This window comes from Festucalex cinctus, chromosome 3 (genome assembly GCF_051991245.1).
Source record: "Festucalex cinctus isolate MCC-2025b chromosome 3, RoL_Fcin_1.0, whole genome shotgun sequence".
In the NCBI taxonomy this organism is placed as follows: Eukaryota; Metazoa; Chordata; class Actinopteri; order Syngnathiformes; family Syngnathidae; genus Festucalex; species Festucalex cinctus.
In genome coordinates, this window is record NC_135413.1 from 12,516,427 (window position 1) to 12,537,454 (window position 21,028).

The window sequence follows — 21,028 nt, forward strand, 5'->3', positions numbered from 1 at the left end:
ACTTGAAAGGTGATGTCACAAAGAATAATGCTCAGTGTAGGTATTATTAATTTTTTTTTTTAGTTGAATTGAAAAGGCAATCAAAATGGAAACACAGCAGAGCTGAGCAAATATTTAAATCAGCACCCTAGGCAATTAAAGAGGTATGTTGTAAAGGAAAGGGTGTGTTGTACTATATCTTCTGCAATATAGTAACAAGTGGAACTAATGATACATGATTGTTTTCATCCATCTTTAGTTTTCACTGTGTCTGAAGATGTCAATAACGCCTGTTCATTCAAGCCGAGGGACTGCTGCAGGTATGAAAACACCTGAGGCAGGCAATTATCATTCAAGCCTTCATTTTCTTTAAAACACTATGCCCCATAGGTAGCACACTGTACATTTGTTTCCCGACTTCAAAAAAGTGTAGTGGTGCCATGAAAACGCAACCTCAGTGTGTAAAGTGGCAACTGGATGATTTCCTTTGAACAGCAGAGCCCGCCCGTTCCTTCACGTGCACTGCAGGCGCAGTTGTCCTATGTGGTAATGAAGATGATAGCAGATTCTGTTCTTTTGTGTGCACTGCACGGGGAACAGATGCACCGGGTGGACACTGCTGGGCGCCCATTAACAGTTTTAGTTTGAGCCCGTGTCACAATTGTGAGGGGCTGTAGAACACAGGAGGAAAGAAGGAGCGAGTGTGAAAATAGCACAAACACGTCTCAATGACTGAGAAGAATAACAAGCACAGGGGAAAAGTCACTGGCGAATACACAAAAAACAGGAGTTTTATGAGTTTATATGACAATATAATAGTAGAAAAGGCTCAGATGGGGATTAGAAGAGTACAAATGGTTGCTTTCAGGTCAAAATGAGAAAAAGCAAGCCCACGTCCACCAAGAGAGGAGAGATCCAGAACCTCTTCCACAATTACGCCTCAGTCCAGACCACGCTACCTGCCGGCTCCCTGCTCAGGTTTCTCCACAAGGAGCAGCTGGAGCTCTCCTCCGACGAGGGCACGGCCGAGTTTTTGATCCAGAGATATGAAATCGAGGCGGCAGGTGAGTGAAGAGAGTTGTGGGACGTGTCGGACTGCTGTCGGGTGAAAGCTGCCCTCTGTGACAGAAATATAGCCTTGGGAAGCTTTGATGTAATTTGTTGTAGACCACAAAATCACATCACTTCACTGATCACAATATTTGGTACACTTGCACAATTTGAGCCAGTAAATGCATTTAAAAAAAAAAAAATACAGTGAAAATTCGGAGATCAAACCGGCTTGTGTGAAATAACCAACACTCAGTCTAATATGCCTCTTTGCAGATTTACACCATCACAAAAACAGAGCCTTAACTGTCTCATGGGTGCAGCAAAGTGGTAGTGTGGTTACAATATTGTAAAGCTATTTTGGAAAACCCTGATTGGGACACTGATGTTGAAGCATGACTTCTGTGTGGGCAGCATGGGTTCTCTTTCTGCTCAGTGCCAATGTGGATATGAGTGTGAATTACATAATGATGTTTACATGGGTGCTCTGTGATTGGCTGGCAACCAGTTCAGCGTGTACCCCGCCTACTGCCCGAAGCCAGCTGGGATAGGCTCCAGCACCCTTGTGAGGAGCAAGCGGTTAAGAAAATGGATGGATGGATGGACGGATGGATGGATGGATGGATGGATGGATGGATGGATGGATGGATGGATGGATGGATGGATGTTACATGGGCCCTATGATTGGCAGTATGGCTGAATTCATGGCGACTTTGCTTGCTCATGTCCTTGCAGCCATAGAAAGTCAGTGCATGACATTTGAAGGCTTCCTCCGCTACATGGAGTCCAAAGACTGCTGTATCTTCAATCAGGCCCACAAGTTTGTGTACCAGGACATGAACCAGCCGCTCAGCAGCTACTTCATCTCTTCGTCACACAACACCTACTTGACAGGAGACCAACTAATAGGCAAAAGCCACCTGGATGCATATATTTGGTGAGTCTGTGGCATCATACATTTACAACTTGCCTTCTTTAAATCTGCTATACATCAACCCATTAAAAAAAAGAAAAAAAAAGAAAAAAAAAGACAATAATATGTTCTATGCAGTCCCATTAGTCTACCCGTAAATATGGTATTATGGTTAATATTGTGTTAGTGGAATATGAGTTAAGCAGCAAAATCCAGCCGTTTTTAATCCATATCAGGCGTTGGCCATTTTGCCACATGCTGTCAACTGAAGATGACATGTCTCAGGTAGCAACCAATCACAGTACAGCGTCAGATAACAGATGTGATTGGTCATTGCATGAGCCCTCAGCAACTGTGATGTCATCTACACACAGTAAGTGACAAAATGGCCACCCCCGAGATGGATAAAAATGGATGGATTTTGCTTCATAACTCGTATTCCACAAATGTCAGAATGTCAGGTTTAGACTAGTGAGGTCACATATAATTATTGACAAAAAATGTTGACTTCCACTTTAAACGGCTCTACCAACCCATTTGGGAAAGCGCTAGAATTGATTAACCTTGCCAGCCAGATTGATAATTGTGATTCACTTGAGGGAGTATTTCACATCAATCTGGTAATTCACTAGGCACACCCGTTTGGGAAAGGTAGGACTTGCTGTACAATACTTCGAGACGATTGGATGATGCGGCATCGTTGCACATTTGTTTTGACCAATCAAGGGAACGGATGAAAATGCCGTCTTCCGTCTCATTTTAGGGAGAGGGTGGGGGGGAAAGCACCGATATCTTTCCCAGATAAAAATGCACAAAGCGCCTCTCGCTATTCAAATTCAACAAGGAAACGGTGACTAATTCTACGAGAACTTTAACTTCAGCGTCCATTCGTTAGTAGTTAGGTTTGTTTGTTACTACCGCCATCGCCGCTTATTGGTTTCATCGCCTAAAGCGGGAGCGGTACAAGATGTATTCTACGGAGTTTGTAAACTCACAAATACCGCGAGAATTCGTCTTGCTGGCAAAGTTAAGAATTGAGAACAAAACAGAATGTGATTTGTGAAAAACTATGCACTAAAAATGGATGGATTGCTGGCCAATCGGTTAAACAAATAGAAAAGTGAATAATATGCATGATGCTAAGGAGCTAACAAGCATCCTGTGTCTCACAGACAAAAGGTAAAACCATTTTTAATATCCAGCCAAGCCACGAGTGTCTTTCTTTACTCTCAATAAAAGTCCTGCCGTTTGATTTTTCCGGGAGGATGCACTGCTAATCTCCTTTGAGGCCACTTTCTGCCACTGCCCAATCCTGTTACTTTTTTAATAAAGCACAAAGTGAAAGCACAGATTGTACTCTGAAAGGTGTCTTGGGGTTTTGAACAAAATGCACAATGACAGATACAATATTTTAAAGCTGGTCCTAGATAGCTTATAGAGCCTTACACTGTCTAGCGCAAAGCGTAGTCTAAATGTGCGCATGGGTGGAGACTAAACTTGTGCCGGCACCAAAATGAAATTACGCCCGTTTTACCCTGAGCATAATGCCGTCGTCATTCCAGGTACTGTAAATGAGTGATTATATTCACAGTGCTCTGAGGAAAGGTTGCCGCTGTCTGGAGATAGACTGCTGGGATGGGCCAGGTATGGAGCCCATCGTCTACCATGGCTACACCCTGACCACAAAGATTCTCTTCAAGGATGTCATTGAAACTGTGGAACAGTATGCATTTGAGGTAACACTCAATAGATTTAAGTAGAGTCCAACCCCTGGGTTCCATTTCACAAAGCAGGTTCAACAAACTCAGACTAACCCTGCAGTGTGAGTTGACCAACCCTGAGATAGGAAACTCTGCGTTTCCGGTTCCAGGACAGCTGATTTGAGTTAGTTTGATCAACACAGAATAGTTTCACCTTGAGTTAAGCTTGTGCAGCATTACTCTAAAAAGACCGCATCAATGGAGCCCCGAGTTGACAAGTCACCATGGCAACGGGGACCGCCTTCTGCCAACCCCCCCCCCCCCCCCCCCCCCCCCCCCCCCCCCCCCACACACACACACACTTTTTTTTTTTTTTTTAACCTCTCTCAAATTGGAAATCTTAATGAGGTTGTATGATGAATTTGAACATGTATTTAGGAAAAAAAACATCTGCAAAAGGGAGGGAAGCGGAGTGGGAGAACGTTGCTGCTCGGGTAGTCCTTTGCAATCACAATATTACAGGGGAAACGTGCGTGAATGGTAGCTCATTAATTGATTTCATTTTGGTTCAATTCTGCGGGGGAGAAGAATGCACTTGACAGTGACTTAAAATATAAAAACATTGTTCAAACAGTTAAGGGGAAAAAAACAGAGTGGAACACAATATATGCGGGGATGTGAGCGCATATATGGCTGGTAATATTGCAAATGTAAGGACGGATTAAGTTGTGTATGTAGATGATGGACTGTGATATGAAAGGGTAGCGTTCAAAAAGATAATTTTCTGAAAATGCTAGAACATCTACCGGTGGCCTGATAACCATCTCACGGCGAATATTTAATTCCCTGCACAGTAATGCTGCCTGCACATTCTAAAAAGAGAATTGTTGAACCAATTTAAGATTACAAGTTGAATTGTTGATCAACTTCATAAAATTGCTTCAAGTGGTAACACATGATTGAATGAAGTTAATCCAAAGTGAATATATTAAGTTTTATAAATTATGAGTTTATTAAACATATTGTATTCACTTGAACTAAGTTAATCCAAAAATAATAAAAAATGATTAATTTAAAGAACTCATAATTAATCTAATTTAAACTCACTTTGGATCAATTTAATTCATTTGTGAGTTACCAATTGAAGCAATTTTAATAAATTGGTCAACAATTCAATTTGTAATCTTAATTTTGTTCAACAATTCTCTTTTTAGAGTGCACCTTCATCAACGGGATCACAAAAGGACATGCCATGTTCACAAAAAAAGTCGACTTTTAATATAGGCTTATGCCTATTGTCTTTTTAAAATAACAGACGGCAGAACTGTTACACCAAAACCTCGAGCTTCATTGTGATATATGTGCTACCGACCAGGATAGGTTCATACAGGCTGTTACTACGGTAACTGACCGAGAGTTAAAGTTACCTCTTTTTTTGAAACAGGTTAGCGTTACCTGTCTTTCTCTGGTTTCAGTTACCTCACTTTCTGAAACGGAAAACGTACAGTTTCTCGCATTTCAGGGTTAACAGACTCAGGGTTCTCACTAAACCTGCTTTGTGAAATGGACCCCCGGTGTGTTCCTATTGTTTCCCCATCACCTCCCCCTACTAAGCTACATTAGCTTCATTTAAAGAATCTCTAATAGATGGGTTACTTGCAAATTGCCATTTTGTCAATCAAATTCCATGTGCTGATCGTTTTCTGGCAGGCGTCTGTTTACCCGGTAATCTTGTCTCTGGAGAACCATTGTTCCAAGGAGCAGCAGGAAGTCATGGCCAGCTACCTCACCTCCATATTGGGGGACATGCTGCTTGATGGGCGCTTGGATCACTCAACCACAGAAGACCTCCCAAGCCCAAATGTAAGACTATGTGGAAACAAGCCATACCGGCAAATGTCTTATTTGTTTGTGGTATTGGGGCATTAGTATAAACCACTTAAGATCCATGAAGACAGTTTTGACAGTCGTATGCATCCCATTTAAACAATATTTAATTCTTTGTCAGTTTTTAGTGGTCCAAACTATATGAGTGTTTTTCCGACTCCTCCAGTGGAAACATTGCGTCAGCCATTACTGTACAGCAGACTGACAAATAACGTGCACTTCAGCCTACTGCCAATATGTGTTGGATGAAGGGCTTTTCTCTTAGCGTGGATGCTTTGTGCGCTTTCTCGTCTCGGAGCTCCATGCATTTCTCATTTAAAATTTATTGCAAGAAAGTATTTTCACAGAGTGAGAGCTTGACTCACGGCTCTCAAAGTTTCTTCAAGAAATGTCTTCTTTATCGAATGAAGGGTGAGAAAAAAAAATATGTGATCTCTTCATTTACTACCAGTGAGTTCAAAGGAAAGCAACATGTCCTGCTGCTGCTGCTGCTCGGCAGCAGGGGTTAAATAATGTTTCATCGAGACAGCTCAGCTCCTTTCTTAGCCCATCAGTGTGGCACTAATATTAGTCGTTCTATGCAGAGGATCAAGAAAATATGGCTGTTTCATTGTCATTATGCTGTTGCTGCACTTTTTTTGTTGTTGAAACACTGAAATAGATGCTAATTAGCGTTAACAGTACGTCTAGCTGCCTGAAAGGCAACGTTATGTGGTTCTTTTAATTCCACAATAAGTTATTATTATTATTATTATTATTATAGAGTTGAGTTTACTGTTGCCTTAAATTGCTTGTATCTCAAGTCTGCCCTCGCAAGTCAAAGCGAAGCAAAATAAAAGAAAAAAATGGATGATAATAATAATAATAATAATAATAATAATAATAATAATAATAATAATAATGCATCAGATTGATATGGCGCATTTCAAAACAAATTTCACAATTTGTGCATTATTCACACACTCGCACAGTCACACTGTGATAGTCAAATGACGGTTCATATTTCGAAAAATTCTCAAGTCACTTTTATCTAAAGGCACCACTGTATTGATAATTACTGTATTAGATGTAGTAACCATTGGGCGTCAAGGGAGTTGGGATGCATAACGCTACCTGCTGGAGGAGCACAGGCAAAAACAAGGCTTGGAGTGTTGCATATTGAAGTTGTGATGCAAGATTGAATGTTCCCTTTGGAAATAAGTGCAATAATAGGCAATTTCATTGTTTGGATGGTGAAACAAGCAACCTTTAAGTTAGCAAGTTAGCAGACCTCATATACTTGCACCAAGCTGATCCATCATCAATACTGTAGATGTGGAGGCCAGAGTACCTGCAGATTTTAAGAAAGGAAAGAAGCCAACTTTAGGAGGTTTTTATGGCCTTTTCACTAAATGTGAATACTATGAATGAAAAATCTTCCCTCACAGTTTTTAAGACATGTTATATGCAATAAACTCATTTACAGGTATAATGTATTAGGCTATAGGATATAGCCATATATAAATATATATTAGGGGTGTGCATCTCTCCAATAAAAGATCCATCCATTCATTTTCTTAACTGCTTACTCCTCACAAGGGTCGTGGGGGTGCTGGAGTCTATCCCAGCCGACTTCGGGCAGTAGGCTGAACTGGTTGCCAGCCAATCGCAGGGCACACATAGAGACGAACAACCATCTACACACATAAACACACCTAGAGACAATTCAGAGTGCCCAATTAACATGCCATGCATATCTTTGGAATGTGGGAGGAGACCGGAGTACCCGGAGAAAACCCACACTGGCACGGGGAGAAGAATATGCCAACTCCACCCAGGGAGGCCGACGCCTGGACTCAATCTTGCATCCTCAGCACTGGGTGGCGGACATGCTAACCAGTCATGCCACTCCAGCAAAAGATGATTTGATACAAATTTTGATACATGGGTCACGATACGTACGATTTGAGGACTACATTTTAAAGTGGAACCATTCATAATCAAAAGAGAAATTGCATCTTGGACATGGGCATCTGTCCGACGTGTGTTATTAATACTGGTATTGGCAGCCTCCACAAATAGTGATACTTTAATTGGCACGTATAGTATCGGTTCTCGCCCATCCCTACTAAAAAGGGCCTTGTAAGGTGGAAAAGAGCTATATAAATGAAGTATCATTTACCATAAAAAGGCGTGTTCAGTATTTGTAGCTTTTGTCATGTTTCTTAATGGGTAACAACATGTATAAGCTCTCCTAAGCCCAAACTATTCACATTAGTTAATTCCAAGGAACAACAAATCAGCAGCAACATTAAACCGATTCATACCGATTTTTAACTTTTTGATTACATATATCAATGCTCTCACAGCTGTTCAACCAAAACCTTTTTTTTTTATTCAAATCTACTGTTGATACACCCCTAATATATATCTATATTTATGTTTGTGTGCATGTATGTGTGCATGTGTGTAAAGTGACATTGTCCTCCATACCTGTGTGTGTGTTTTTGTGTAAATGGTCGCACAGGACCTAAAGTATAAGATCCTGATCAAGAATAAAAAGCGAAAGCCTCGTACTAGGATAGACAGCGCAACAGGGCTAGAGGCATACGGCAGTGGAGATGAGGGTGAGGAGGAGGAAGAGGAGGAGGAGGAGGAAGAGGAGGAAGAGGAGGATCAACAGAGCAGATCAAAGTTCTGGTCCCCCAGAAAGGCAGGCTCAAAGAAGAAAGTGAGTCAGGGATTTTGAAGGAGGTTGTAGCTGATTTGAAAAAGCCAAGACGCTACTAAGCTAGCATGATGTCTCTTGTTGCTAAGACGTGACAAGTTCTCTCCTCTCTGTCTACCTCAACGCAACGAGTAGAAGAAGAAGGTGGTGGTGGCGGACGCTCTGTCCAACCTGGTCATATACACCGTGTCGGTCAAGTTCATCAGCTTCGGCCACTCCAAAGACAGTCAGAACTCCTGTGAGAACACGTCCTTGGCTGAGAAAAAAGCCCGCAAGCTGGTCAAAGCTTCAGGTATCGTCACACTCAAAAAGTGAGGGACGCGCCACAGTGAGCTGTCACATTTGAATAATTTACAGCCATGCTGAGCTCAAAGAGAAGTCCCTACAGGACGCTTTTTGGTATACTGATGCATTTATATTGGGTCATAATTCTGCAAAGACCATATTGAACGTGACATATATGATTGAGAATCCATTAGGGAGAAAAATGGCAAACGTTGGCCTTGTCATTGTCATGGAAGTGAAAGGAGTCCACACACGCTCTTATCATCTGTCATTTCAAGTGTCGCCATTGCTGCTGCCTATTGTGAAGTTGTCTACAAGTAAATCTTCCCGCAGCGACTTTGTGAGATGTTTAGTCAATTTGCAGTCTCACGGCACTTTTTTAGCTCCTTCAGAAATATGGAATGCCTTAAAGACTAAATGCCAAAGAAATTAATTGAGGATTTTTTTTGATAATATCTCTTGTACAGCAAGAGGCCATCTGTTCTTTCCTGTCTACGGCATTTACATTTGATCTTTTTGTTAAAAAAGTCGAAATATTTGAAAATAGTGCGTAGAATAAAAGAATTGTAGACACTAATTATTTGTGATTAATGCAAGCAGAATAACAATGTTCTACTGTTATGCTGCAATAATGCCCATATTAAGAATTTAAAAATTGTTTAAAAATAGTTAATAAGGTAATAAGCCAGGAATAAATCCTTTATAACCAGTCTCATCATTTACAGTGTACACATTTTAATAAGTGCAATATTAGCAAAGTCAAAGTAGTCTTACCCTTTGCAGTACATCTGATTAATTCTTGATGTCAGTTTTTTTTTTATTGTCTTAAGTATCGCTGGATGGTATGGCCGTAATGGTCGATTACTAAGTTGTATCTGTACTCTGTGCTAGAATGCATGACCCTGCAGGATATTTGCCTGCTTGACAATTTGTTTCATCTTCTTGAATGCAGTATGTGCTTTATCTTCAGGTAAAGACTTTGTTCTGCACAACCAGAGGTTCCTGAGCAGGATTTATCCAGCAGGCTCCAGGACGTCCTCGTCCAACTACAACCCTCAAGAGTTCTGGAACGTCGGCTCGCAGCTCGGTGGGTCAGAGAGACAAGCGAGTGTGCACTGTGTGACATCTACCCGGACGCACAAGCACAAGAACTTACATGTTGCTGCTTTCATATTAGTCAGTCATTTTTCGCAGAGGATAAAGAATATATATCTGTCTTTGTATGCTGTCGAACTGTTTGTCTTCAAGTATGTGTTGCCGATGCTATTTGTTAGCCCCACTATGGTGTCTTGCATTATGCGTGAGCGTTATGCTGGCGAACGACAAAGATGTATGTTAACGGGGAAGTCAAACTAACAAAAAAAATGTCTTGACATCATATGTTTGATGTGCCCACAGAGTCTAAAACAGCATTTTGATTAATATTGCGTTTATGGAATATGAATTAAGTAGTAAAATCCATCTGCACTCTAAAAACAGAATTGTTGAACCAACTTAAATTATTGCTTCAATTGACACGTGACCAAAGAAAACAGTCGAGCCGTGATTGGCCTCTGCCTGAACCCAGAGCAACTTTGATGTCATTTTCGACAGCAAGTAGCAAAATGGCTGCCCCTTGAGATGGATAATAAAGAATGAATTTTGCTGCTTAATTCATATTCCACAAACACAATATTATTATTGTTTTAGGTTGACCTCCTTTCAATACAGACTGTGTAATTCTCTCCAAACTGCTGCTTGTTGTGGAATGAGTTGAATTGAACATATTTTAGTATTCATCCGAAAAACACTTTTTCATTTTGTCTTACATAAGAAAAAGAAACCTTCTTTTTACACAGTGACAGTGTCCACTTATGAACCCGTAATTAACTCATAAGTTAAGAATAACTGCAATTTGAATGCCACATTAAATGGTTCATAAATATTGGATCAGGTGCACGTTGAGAGACGAGCTGTTATCGTTTGTGGAGGAAAAGACAGACATAATGTGGTGAAGGACTTTGTCCAACATCAAAAGGGGATTGCATTAATTCGCAGTGAAAAGAACGTTTCCTTGCAATCCACAGTCTGGCCACATAATCAATGTTTTACCTGAAGCCTTTCAAACCCATTCACCTCTGTTCCTTTTTTTTGTTTCTGCCAATTTTCTTTTTGGATCCTGGCAGTGCCTGATTGCACACAGGCAAAAAGTATTGATGCCTTGATGCGGGTGTTACTTGTTTTGTGTTGCGTCTGCCGCCTGGCGTGTCCTTATCTGCCACAAAGTGAGCGCGACATGAAGCCCCGCAGACCACCGGGGCCCCACTGTGCAGATGGTGAGATTTTGATATGCGGAAAAGACGCCGCAGTGCCAGCAGACAGGCTGGAATGGATCAATCAGTGTTAAATCAGCAGAACATTCGCTCAAGTAATGCAGACGGATGCTTAGCACTGGCCAGGCGGATTAGGACGTGCTAGAAAGTTTCTGAAAAAGATCACATCTATTTGCTGGCATTCATCTGGTTCACTCGAGCACTTGTTGCACATTTGGTGTTCTCCAATGTCTCCCTGATGCAACATACGATCCCTTGAGCATTTAAAAAAATTGAATACATACATTTTGTGTGTGTGTGCTTTTCATGAACGTACTAATGTAATGCCCTGTTGTACTTTGCAGTGGCCCTCAATTTCCAGTCCCTGGGATTGCCCATGGACCTTAACGATGGCCGTTTCCAAGACAACGGGGGCTGCGGCTACGTCCTGAAGCCTGCCGCGCTCATGTCAAGAGAACGGAGCTTTGATCCAGGCTGTAGTCAACGTGGCGTTCCACCAACACACCTGCTGCTCAAGGTAATATTGCTATGCGACACTCAGCGTCTTGTGTGTGTTTTTAATTTGGGTCATTGAGAGAGGCGCAAATCACACTCTTCCTCCCAGATGCTTTCCTGCTACATGCTACTGATTGGCTAGTTGGCATGTGGGCATCTTGTAGCCACAGTGGGGCGATCTGCCACGGATGACACACTGAAACAAGTTGACTTAGAAAATGAATATTAGACTAGGAAAGTAATATTCTCTCCTACTACCAGCCTGCCAATAAGGAGGAACTTGTGCTAGTGGTGGGCGGATCGATCCAAATATCAATATTATAGATACCAAGTCAGTATCGATATAGAGTCGATACTGGCACTATAATATCGATCTCGTAGTTTAGTTTCAGTTTGGCTCTTTTATGCACTGCTGCCGTTTGGTGAAACAGATAGCAGGTACAATCGCCATACACCCCACTTCTGTCTGTCAGGGCATAGCAGGCACAGGTCGCCTTGCTCCCGCTCTCCCTCCGTTCCTCCTGCTTTGATCCTGTGCCGTCACATGATTTAGCGTCTCATCTTTGTAGTAGATTGCCTAAACACATACAGTATTGAACTAAAAATATTATTTTTTCTCAGTTGTTTTGTGTTTTATATTTGTTGCTGCCTGCGAACCAGGCTGGCAAACAGTTCAGTGTACCCCGCCTACTGCCCAAAGCCAGCTGAGATAGGCTCCAGCACCCCCGGCGACCCTTGTGAGGAATAAGCAGTCAAGAAGATGGATGGATGGATATTTGTTGCTGCATGATTATCTTTAACAGCTTGTTGATTTAGGTTGGAAAAAAATCCACAAAAATGCAGATATTTATTTATTTATTATTTAATTTTTATTTATAGTTTCTGAACAGTATATGATAACGAATTTGTTTACATTTTTCCTATGATCACTTCACCAAAAAACACATTTTTGGTTGTAATGTTTCTGAGAATAAAACTATGACAAAGTATTTTATATTTATCGATAAACTTTGTCCTAATTTTGTCCTTTGTTTAAAAAGGAAAAAAAAATGAATGATACTTTTCAAAAAGTACCGGTATTGATATCGGTATTGGCGATACTGGCCCTGTATTTACTTGGAATCGGATCGATACAAAAATTTACAGTATCGCACATCACTAACTTGTGCAGAGGGCGCCATATTTGTCATAATTTAATTTAGTTTTTTTTTTTTTTTTTTTTTAACATACATTTTTCACATTTGTTCTTGACCATGGTCCATGGAGATGGTCAGTGGCCTACAAAGGGCATCCACCTGACAGGGGTCAAAAATTCCCCACCAACAAAAAAAAATTGAGAATGTACATCCAATTTATTCGATTGTGTCTACGTAGTCCATCATGGCACAGCGTGTTACCAAGTTTTTTGACGTCTAATTGCCATCACTTCCTTGACCCAATTAATTTCCCATTCACTACATTGCGAATCTTTAAAAACAAACAGCCTAACTGATCCTTTTGGTGTCGAAAAAAGCTCGCCAGAGACCACTTTTCATAGCAGAGCGTGCACAAAGAAGAAATCTTCTCAGCTGCATGGATGAAATATAAATGTGCTGCATTCTGTGCTAGGATATGGGTTGGGGGAATGGAGGTGCTGGTGGGGGATGCGGGGGAGAGCATCACCTTTATTCACATTGTCACCATTTATTATTTGATCATTTCAGGGGAAAACTTGTGGTGTCGGCCGAGTCAACTCCATGGGAATTGTGAATAACATTGAGTGATACAAACGTGTACATTATTCATGGGGTCAGGAAAAATATCTCCTCTTGTGCTTTCTCGCATGAGTTTAGCATGAAATTGGCAACCAGATGTAGTGGCATGCTTTTTTTAATGGCCAAAAGTTCAGTCTGAGCTGGAACTACATGTACATTCCATATGTGGCTGCCAACAGGTGATCTGTGGGTCCAACCTACCGGTTCCCAGAAGTGGCAAAACTCTGGATCCTTTTGTCAAAGTTGAGATCCACGGGATTGGATCAGACTGCAACAGAAAAAACACAAGCACTGTCAAAAACAACTGTAAGTACTTCAGCACCATCGTGTATGTGTGTGTGTGTGTGGAAGGGGGGCGGGGTTGGGGGTAAGTCACATCTTGAATGACTCATCATCACTTTGTCAGCCTTGACGTTCATTTCAGGACTGAGGACAAACTCTCTGATTCAGCTGAGAGCTTTCTGTCTCATTTTTGCACTCTGTGCTTGTTCCGATTTTATGGTATGATTTTCAATCCTGCTAGAAAAGTCAGAATTGTTGATAGTTCACAAAATTAAATCATCATGCAATAATTTTCAACAATAAATGTCCATTATTTAGCACTGTTGCTCAATTAACTGAAATGCATTCAATGAACAAAATGTGGCTTGTGTTGAGAACACACACACACACACACACACACACACACACATATATATATATGCCACCAGTTTTTTGTGGAAAAAGCTTTTATAATGAGCCTAAGTCATCATTGTCACATCAATTGCACTTTCCAGTAAAACTGAGTAAAGAAGTTGACTATTGCAGCTTTGAATCCTTACTGGGATTCCGACATGAACTTCCGCATCAGCATTCCCGACCTGTGTCTCATCCGCTTTTGTGTCCGAGACCAGACCGGCTTCCTGTCCAGTGATTTCGTGGGCCAGTACACTCTTCCCTTCAACAGCTTGAAGAAAGGTCAGTCAAAACTCCCGTTTATTGCATTTTAGCTGTAAGGGGTACTTGACTCATTGAGCCATTTTCAGCAGTAAAAAGTAGTGTTGTTCCGATACCGATACTGGTATCGGCAGAGGTGCTGATACTGCATTAAAACAGTGGTATCGGTAGGGATGTCACGACAAAGCCAATATCGTGATATGAAAACTGCCACAATATCGTCGTCGTCATGCTCACAATATTTAAAAGGAACACATCTGTTAAAAAGTCAGGTTGATTTCCATTTGTGCAGTTCTAGCACCATCTAGTGGCTATTTTATTTGTGCAATTTAATTTTCTTTAGGGATGTTTTGGCCTTCTATGTTTCAAATCTATGCTAATTGTCAGATGAAGGGAAACCTAATTTGTGACACGAAGCGAGGAGGTAGGACTCAAACGCAGAGTGACAGTTGGCCAACAAGGCTGCAGCTTTAATCAATTGAACCAAAAAACACCTATCGAGGAGGGAAAAAAGGCAGAACAAAAGGAGCTCCAAACTGGAGATAAAACAAGGGCACTCAAAAACAGGGACAACTAAAGGCGCTCCGCTAGGGAGGAAAACAAGGGGCAAACTAAGGGCGCAAGACAAGGCAAGGCAAGGCAAGGCAAGGCAAGGCAAGGCAAGGCAAGGCAAGGCAAGGCAAGGCAAGGCAAGGCAAGGCAAGGCAAGGCAAGGCAAGGCAAGGCAAGGCAAGACATCGAACAAGGACTGTGGCACAAGGACTGTGAGGACGCTTCCATGCACTGAGATGTGACACTTCGGCAAACTGCAGGTGGTGGGTGATGGCTTTTATAGACCTGGTGATTGGTGGCAGGTGGAAACAATCATGGGCGTGGACCGGTGATTACTGTGCAGGAGGAAGGGCAAGTGACCTGAGGTGAGAGGGTGGTTAATGACTTCAAAATAAACCGGAAACATGAGTGCAAAAATAAAAGCATGACCAGCGTGGCGGCGTGACAATTTGCTTGTGAAGCGATTAATGTGTGCTTGCATTACCAAGTAAGTGCCTCAGTATTGTTATTAGAGATTGTAGGTGGTTTATATGCATTGCTTGTATGTACAAAAGCACAATATTGTGCTTTTTTTTTTTAGTATGAGCTCTTTTTTTACAATATTGTGATCTTTTTTTAAATATCGCCAACGCCCCCACAATATTGTGATAATTATCGTATCGTGACCTTCGTATCGTGATAATATCGTATCGTGATGTTTGGATATCGTTACATCCCTAGGTATCGGTATCGGTGAGTACTCACAAGTAACATGCCAATACCATTAATTCCAACGCTTATATAGGATTTTGGATGCAGCATCTTGTGTCTTGCTCGTGCATGACATTCACTGATATGTGACATGTTCACTGCATGCCGATCTAAGATATCCTATTGGCCCTTGAATGCTCTGAACCAATGGCAGGACAGCTTTTTCATGGTGAGAAAAAAAATGGTATCGGACAACACTAGTAAAAAGTTCATATTTTGTCTATATATGATAATTTCATTATTTTTCATAAACAATTAATACCTTTAAAAACTAATTTTGCCACTTGCTGTGGACTGAAGATAACATCACCAGTGCTTAGGAAACAGGTAATGACCAATCATGGCTCAGTTTTTAAAGGTATTATTGTACATGAAAATTAATGAAATTATCAAATTAATTCTGGACAAAATATGAACTTTTTACTGTTAAAAATAGCTCAATGAGTCAAGCATTCCTTTAAACATTGTTTTCCCTCCGCATTCTTTTTTGTACCTCCAGGCTATCGTTGGGTACCTCTTCGGTCCCGAGACGGATGCAGCTTGGATCCAGCCTCTCTTTTCGTTTTTGTCTGGTATTCCTAAAACAGCTCGAGTCGACACACACTTGCGTATAGAAAAACATACACCACCAACAGAGACGAGTGTGGCAGAGCAACAACAAAAGGATGCAAGCAAATCAAAGCAATTGCATTTCCTCAGTTATAAATATCAGTTTTATTGTGTGAAAATAGATGTGCTATATTCTTGCCAGTGCTGCACGGGGGAAAAGACCGGAACGTTCCAACAAGCGGGCCTGCGAAAATCTGTTTGCAGTTTGTATAAACTGAAGGGCAGAATCCCTCGAGTGAGATTGTAGCTTCTTGTGACAAAATTAATATTTGATGTGAGTTCAGTTAATGCGAGCAAAGTTGTTTTCCCTCTCAAAACAATAAATCCGACGCTTTTGCTGTGGCTGAGACTGAACGAATGACGCCAGGTTAGTCAGTAACACTCCATTGCCTCTACTATGAAAGAGAGGCTTTTTGTTTTTACTTCCCCCTCCCCAAGCATCACTCCTTTCCTCCCACGTGAGGAATCCAGCAGGGAATCTTATAAATAGCATCCACAGAGGTATACATTATTGAAGTAAATCCAGCGAAGAAAAGTCTATTTTAGTCTGGCGTCATCACCAAATCCAATAAGCGAGATGGTGAGAGGAGGGCCCAGCGGGCCTGTCAGCAGGAGGATGCCATTAAGATAACATGAGGACCTGTGTGACCAGTGAGTGGTCAGAGATGGGCTCCCCCTACCGCCCCTCTTGTTCACCCACACGCACAAAAGTCCCTTGACATTACATTATAGGCAAGGGACAGCCTCATGATATATCCACATGCCAAGTCCGTAAACAAACACAGTGCAGCTCAACTTCTGGATAGTAGATGCGGAAGAACATCAAACTTGTTAACTCTTTCGGGATTGCGTCGCACAAAATGGAATTAGTACAGTATGAAAAAAAGTTTTCACTTCAATAAAAGAAAACAACCTCTGTATTTCAATTAAAATGTATAGCATAAAAATTCTGATCAAAATTCTGATTGTACATAAACACTCATTCATTTTTCAACAGGGAGTCCTCGAGCAAGGCAACCCGAATTTCGACTTAAGTCGAATTTCCCCATTAATATCAATATTTACATTAAAATTATTTGCATAAAAATCTGTTAAAATAAAAATAATAAGATAATAAGATGCTGTGCTTACCATTACTGAGGTGGATGAAAAAGAAGGGGGGAGGCTGAAAAAGCCAAAGATACTCCCACAAGTGCACAGGCGGCGCGCTCGCACTAGCTGAGGGCTAAATAGCGGACAAGGGTAAAACACTGCGGACAATATGGCGGACGAGGAGCCAAAATGGCGGACTGGGCCTAACCATTATAAAGTTGAAACGCCTTAAGTCAAGTGCGCCTTAACTAGAGGACTCCCAAATGTATCGAGCTTTCAAGTTAAACACAACAGAGCCGATCCTACTGTAGTCAGTGATTCCTTTGCTTACCACTAGGGGCAGCTCATGTTCCACTTTGACAATCACTGGTATAAACAAGCAGTTTTGTTGCACTCTAGCGAGTCTGAACTTCAAACCAAAAGATGTAACAAGTTGTGATTTTTGACATACCTTATTTGTACATGCCTAGCGATACATTGACAGTGTTCACCCGCATATATTCACCTATGTAATATAGATCGATTGTTTTGGTTCCATCTTGTTGCATCTTCAACTGTGGTGAGGTGAGGGGAGAAGATTCATTTAGTCAGGCCATCACATTGTCTAAAAACAAAGTTAGTGCTTTCTGCGTGCAAATTTTTCCTACAAATGTGTCTCAATATTTTTATCTCTCCAGCATTACAAGAAAAAAAATCTACTTGAGGGGGGGAAGTTTACTAGATTGTCTTTATCTTCATGATTTCAACATTTAATTGCATTTTATTTTTTTTTAAACTCAGTGCTTTCAATCACTGCAGAAACATAAGTGTCCTTCCATGAGGTTGTTCTCAGTTGTAACGTCATCCAAGTGACATTGTGGTTGCGCCCCCTGTCGGCTGCATGCCCGCAGTGCAGCAACTCATATCACAGAGCCAAGTTGCCCAGTGTGAACCAAATCTCCTTGTCGAGCAGCTCCTCGTCCAGTTTAATGTTGGTGGCAGCCACAAACGTTTTCTTGCTCTTAACGCTCACCTCCAGCACCATCCCATACAGCAGGGGCACATTAGCGTACTCCAGCTGTCAACCACACAAACATTTTGGCACATGTCAAAAGTCCAGCAGCTGTGTATGTTTATGTCATTTTGGAAAGGTTTTGCAGTAGGTTTTCAGGCTTTGTTCTGCCATCCTACAATATTTTAATATTAGGTATTATAATATTATGTATTTGTGGTATTTAATGTACAGTTAGTTTGTTTTTTTATTCATCCTGTGCAGTTGTCTGATGTAGTTATAATTGATGAGGTCAAAAATTGTTGGACTTCCTCACACATTCCAAAAACATGCAACGTTAAGTTAAAGGCTAAATTGTCCATAGATGTGAATGTCAGTGTAGTTTGTGCATTTATGTTTAAGTGTAACACCATAAAACCTGTTCACAACACTATGTCCTTTTGTAAAACACTATCATCATAATATAATGCATAAGAAATAAAACAAATATCTTGTACCAGTTCATTGAACGTAGGGTTGTCATTATTCCGCACCACTTTAGTCTTTCTCTTGGACTTCCGCTGTGGGTCCGGTCTGAGACACGTGACCACGTAGGCATCAGGGTTGCAGCCGTTGGCCATCTTCTGTTTAAAATTTAAAAAAAAAAAAAAAGCTTTTAAATTGATGAGACGGAACATGAAACATGCGGTGTTTTTCCTCCCATGTGGCAAGCTCACAATGTTCTTGAGGTGTTTTACCAGGACCGAGAGCTTAGACTCCTTGTAAGAAATGCACAGCTGGATTTGAGGACAAGCTCCTGTAATGAGGAAATCACAAGTTGACACTTTGATACACACAGTTCATCTTATAATGAGATACATGAGCACAATCGACTGAGAGGCAAGGCAAATGCTGTATCAGAAATTTTGAAGATAATATCGGCCAAGTTGGATTTCTGATATTTTGTCCCTCATAAAGTGACAGATATATACAAAAAAGTGGCAGATACATATAAAAAAAACAGCTTTCATTATGACAGTATAGAGTCTAGATTAAACATTGTTAAAACTGCTGATGCACATCTTTCATATTGTGTTGGTGTACCTAATGTTGTGTCTAATAAGAGGATATTTACCATTTGCCACACATTCTTTAGCCATTTTGGGCCCATCCAAGAACAGGCTGCACACAAATTCATTCTGAAATCAGACAAGAGCAGATCCACATATAAGCATTAGCATACAGTACTATAACTTTAAGCCAGGAGGACATCAAGCAAAAAGACAGCATCCCGCAAACATACTCCCTTGCAAGGTCCCTCAAAAAGCTGTTTGAGGTATTTATTCAGCAGAGACATCTTCCTGCTGGGGGTGAATGACATCATATACCAGGACGGGAACCTTGAAAAGGAAAAAACAGAGTGTTAGGACACAGCGCGAGTGTGATGGACGCTTGTCTCGTCTGTGGACTCACTGAGGCATAGCAGATTCAATGAAATGTTTCTGCAGCTGCTTGTGGATCAGCTCAAAGTCATCAAATGTCATTTCGTTATACCAGAAGCCGTCGTCAATGGTCACTCTCAGGGCATAAATCTGACAATCCAAAAGGAGCAACAAAGAAGAAAAAAGAAAAGAAAAAAAGAATGAGGCAACTTTCTCTACATTGACAGTTGAAACGGACAGAATTGAGGAGACAACAGGACTCCTTAAAAGTCGGTCTCACCGTGACTTTGTCCTTAATGGTAAAGTCCTGGATGACAGCACCTTGAATGTTGGTACTCGGAGCAGGAACGCCATCACGGATGGCCGCTGCTGGCTTCTTCCCTTGAGCCATGCTGTGTGTCAGGAAGTTTAATTTGACCGCAACAGAACCCATGCTCTCCTTGATCTTCCTAAACAACAGACGCGACACATACTGACTTAAGATCAGTTTGACAGTTCCAGAAAATAACATGCGAGGAGGAATCCAGTTCAGTAACAATTGCAAATCAAGAGTCTGTGTAGACTTGGTAAGGGATTCCAGGGTCTGGACATATCATATTTCTGCAATTCACTGGTTATATAACAGGGAAAGTCACACTGATGTTGTTGCAGCACAACACTAACAAGCCACAGGGACAGGCAAACAAAGTAAAGGGTGAAAATCACATGTATAGAAAAATTGTATCGCACGGATGGGCAACTGGGATTATAAACATTTCCCATTACAGTGGAATCCCCAATACTCAAGCTCAGCACCATTCACAGATTTGTATTCTCAATATATGTTTTAATTTTTGGGGGGTAGGACTGGGGGAGGGGGGGTCAAACAGTTGTTTTGATATAATTTTGGCTAAAACAAAACGTCCCCCAAAGTTTTTTTTTTAAGAAAAACATTTATTATACAAAAAAAAAAAAAAAAAAACTCGCCAATAAACATTCAATATACATGTTCCATGAAAAGGGATGAAAAGGGGGGAAATAAATCACAAATAAAATGAAAAAAAAAAAACACTCGGGGTGTCCATTTTAAGCACTAGATGACAGACATACTGCCCTACACTACAACACGAATGAGCAGGCCTAATATATTTTTTTAGTGGTTTTGGATTGACTTGCAGGACAAACATCCATCCATCCATCCATTATCTGTATCGCTTACTCCTCACAAGGGTCGCGGGGGTGCTGGCGCCTATCCCAGCCGGCTTTAGGCAGTAGGCAGGGGACACCCTGGACTGGTTGCCAGCCAATCGCAGGGCACACAGAGATGAACAACCATCCACACACAGATGCACACCGAGGGACAATTCGGAGCGCCCAATTAACCTGCCATGCATGTCTTTGGAATGTGGGAGGAGACCGGAGTACCCGGAGAAGACCCACGCGGGCACGGGGAAAACATGCAAACTCCACCCCGGAAGGCCGGAGCCTGGACTCGAACCCGAGTCCTCAGTACTGGAAGGTGGACGAGTTCAGGACAAACATAACCTTAAAATATCAAAATTTTGAGTGAGTACATTTTTGTTGAAAAAAAAAAAAAAAGCACAAATCAAGGTCTT

The 21,028-nt window shown here is 41.3% G+C and overlaps 2 protein-coding genes across 2 annotated transcripts in view; one reads left to right on the plus strand and one right to left on the minus strand.

Moving 5' to 3' along the window:
- LOC144015668 (1-phosphatidylinositol 4,5-bisphosphate phosphodiesterase zeta-1-like) lies at positions 1-18,516 on the plus strand. Its single transcript, XM_077515873.1, has 13 exons — positions 1-143; positions 239-299; positions 848-1,043; positions 1,765-1,966; positions 3,534-3,678; positions 5,353-5,505; positions 8,036-8,239; positions 8,372-8,528; positions 9,492-9,608; positions 11,178-11,350; positions 13,262-13,388; positions 13,890-14,039; positions 15,820-18,516. Exons 3-13 carry the CDS (start codon positions 854-856, stop codon positions 15,900-15,902), a joined length of 1,701 nt encoding a protein of 566 aa, XP_077371999.1. The 5' UTR covers positions 1-143; positions 239-299; positions 848-853; the 3' UTR covers positions 15,903-18,516.
- Positions 16,020-21,028, minus strand: part of pik3c2g (phosphatidylinositol-4-phosphate 3-kinase catalytic subunit type 2 gamma) — a 19,784-nt gene continuing 14,775 nt past the window's right edge. Inside the window, exons 28-34 of the mRNA XM_077515874.1 lie at positions 19,714-19,882; positions 19,465-19,583; positions 19,295-19,391; positions 19,127-19,190; positions 18,729-18,808; positions 18,510-18,635; positions 16,020-18,078 (exon numbers count right to left, since the gene is read on the minus strand). Of these exons, the coding sequence (XP_077372000.1) occupies positions 17,926-18,078; positions 18,510-18,635; positions 18,729-18,808; positions 19,127-19,190; positions 19,295-19,391; positions 19,465-19,583; positions 19,714-19,882 (808 nt within the window). The 3' untranslated portion in view covers positions 16,020-17,925. The remainder of the gene's footprint in view (positions 18,079-18,509; positions 18,636-18,728; positions 18,809-19,126; positions 19,191-19,294; positions 19,392-19,464; positions 19,584-19,713; positions 19,883-21,028) is intronic.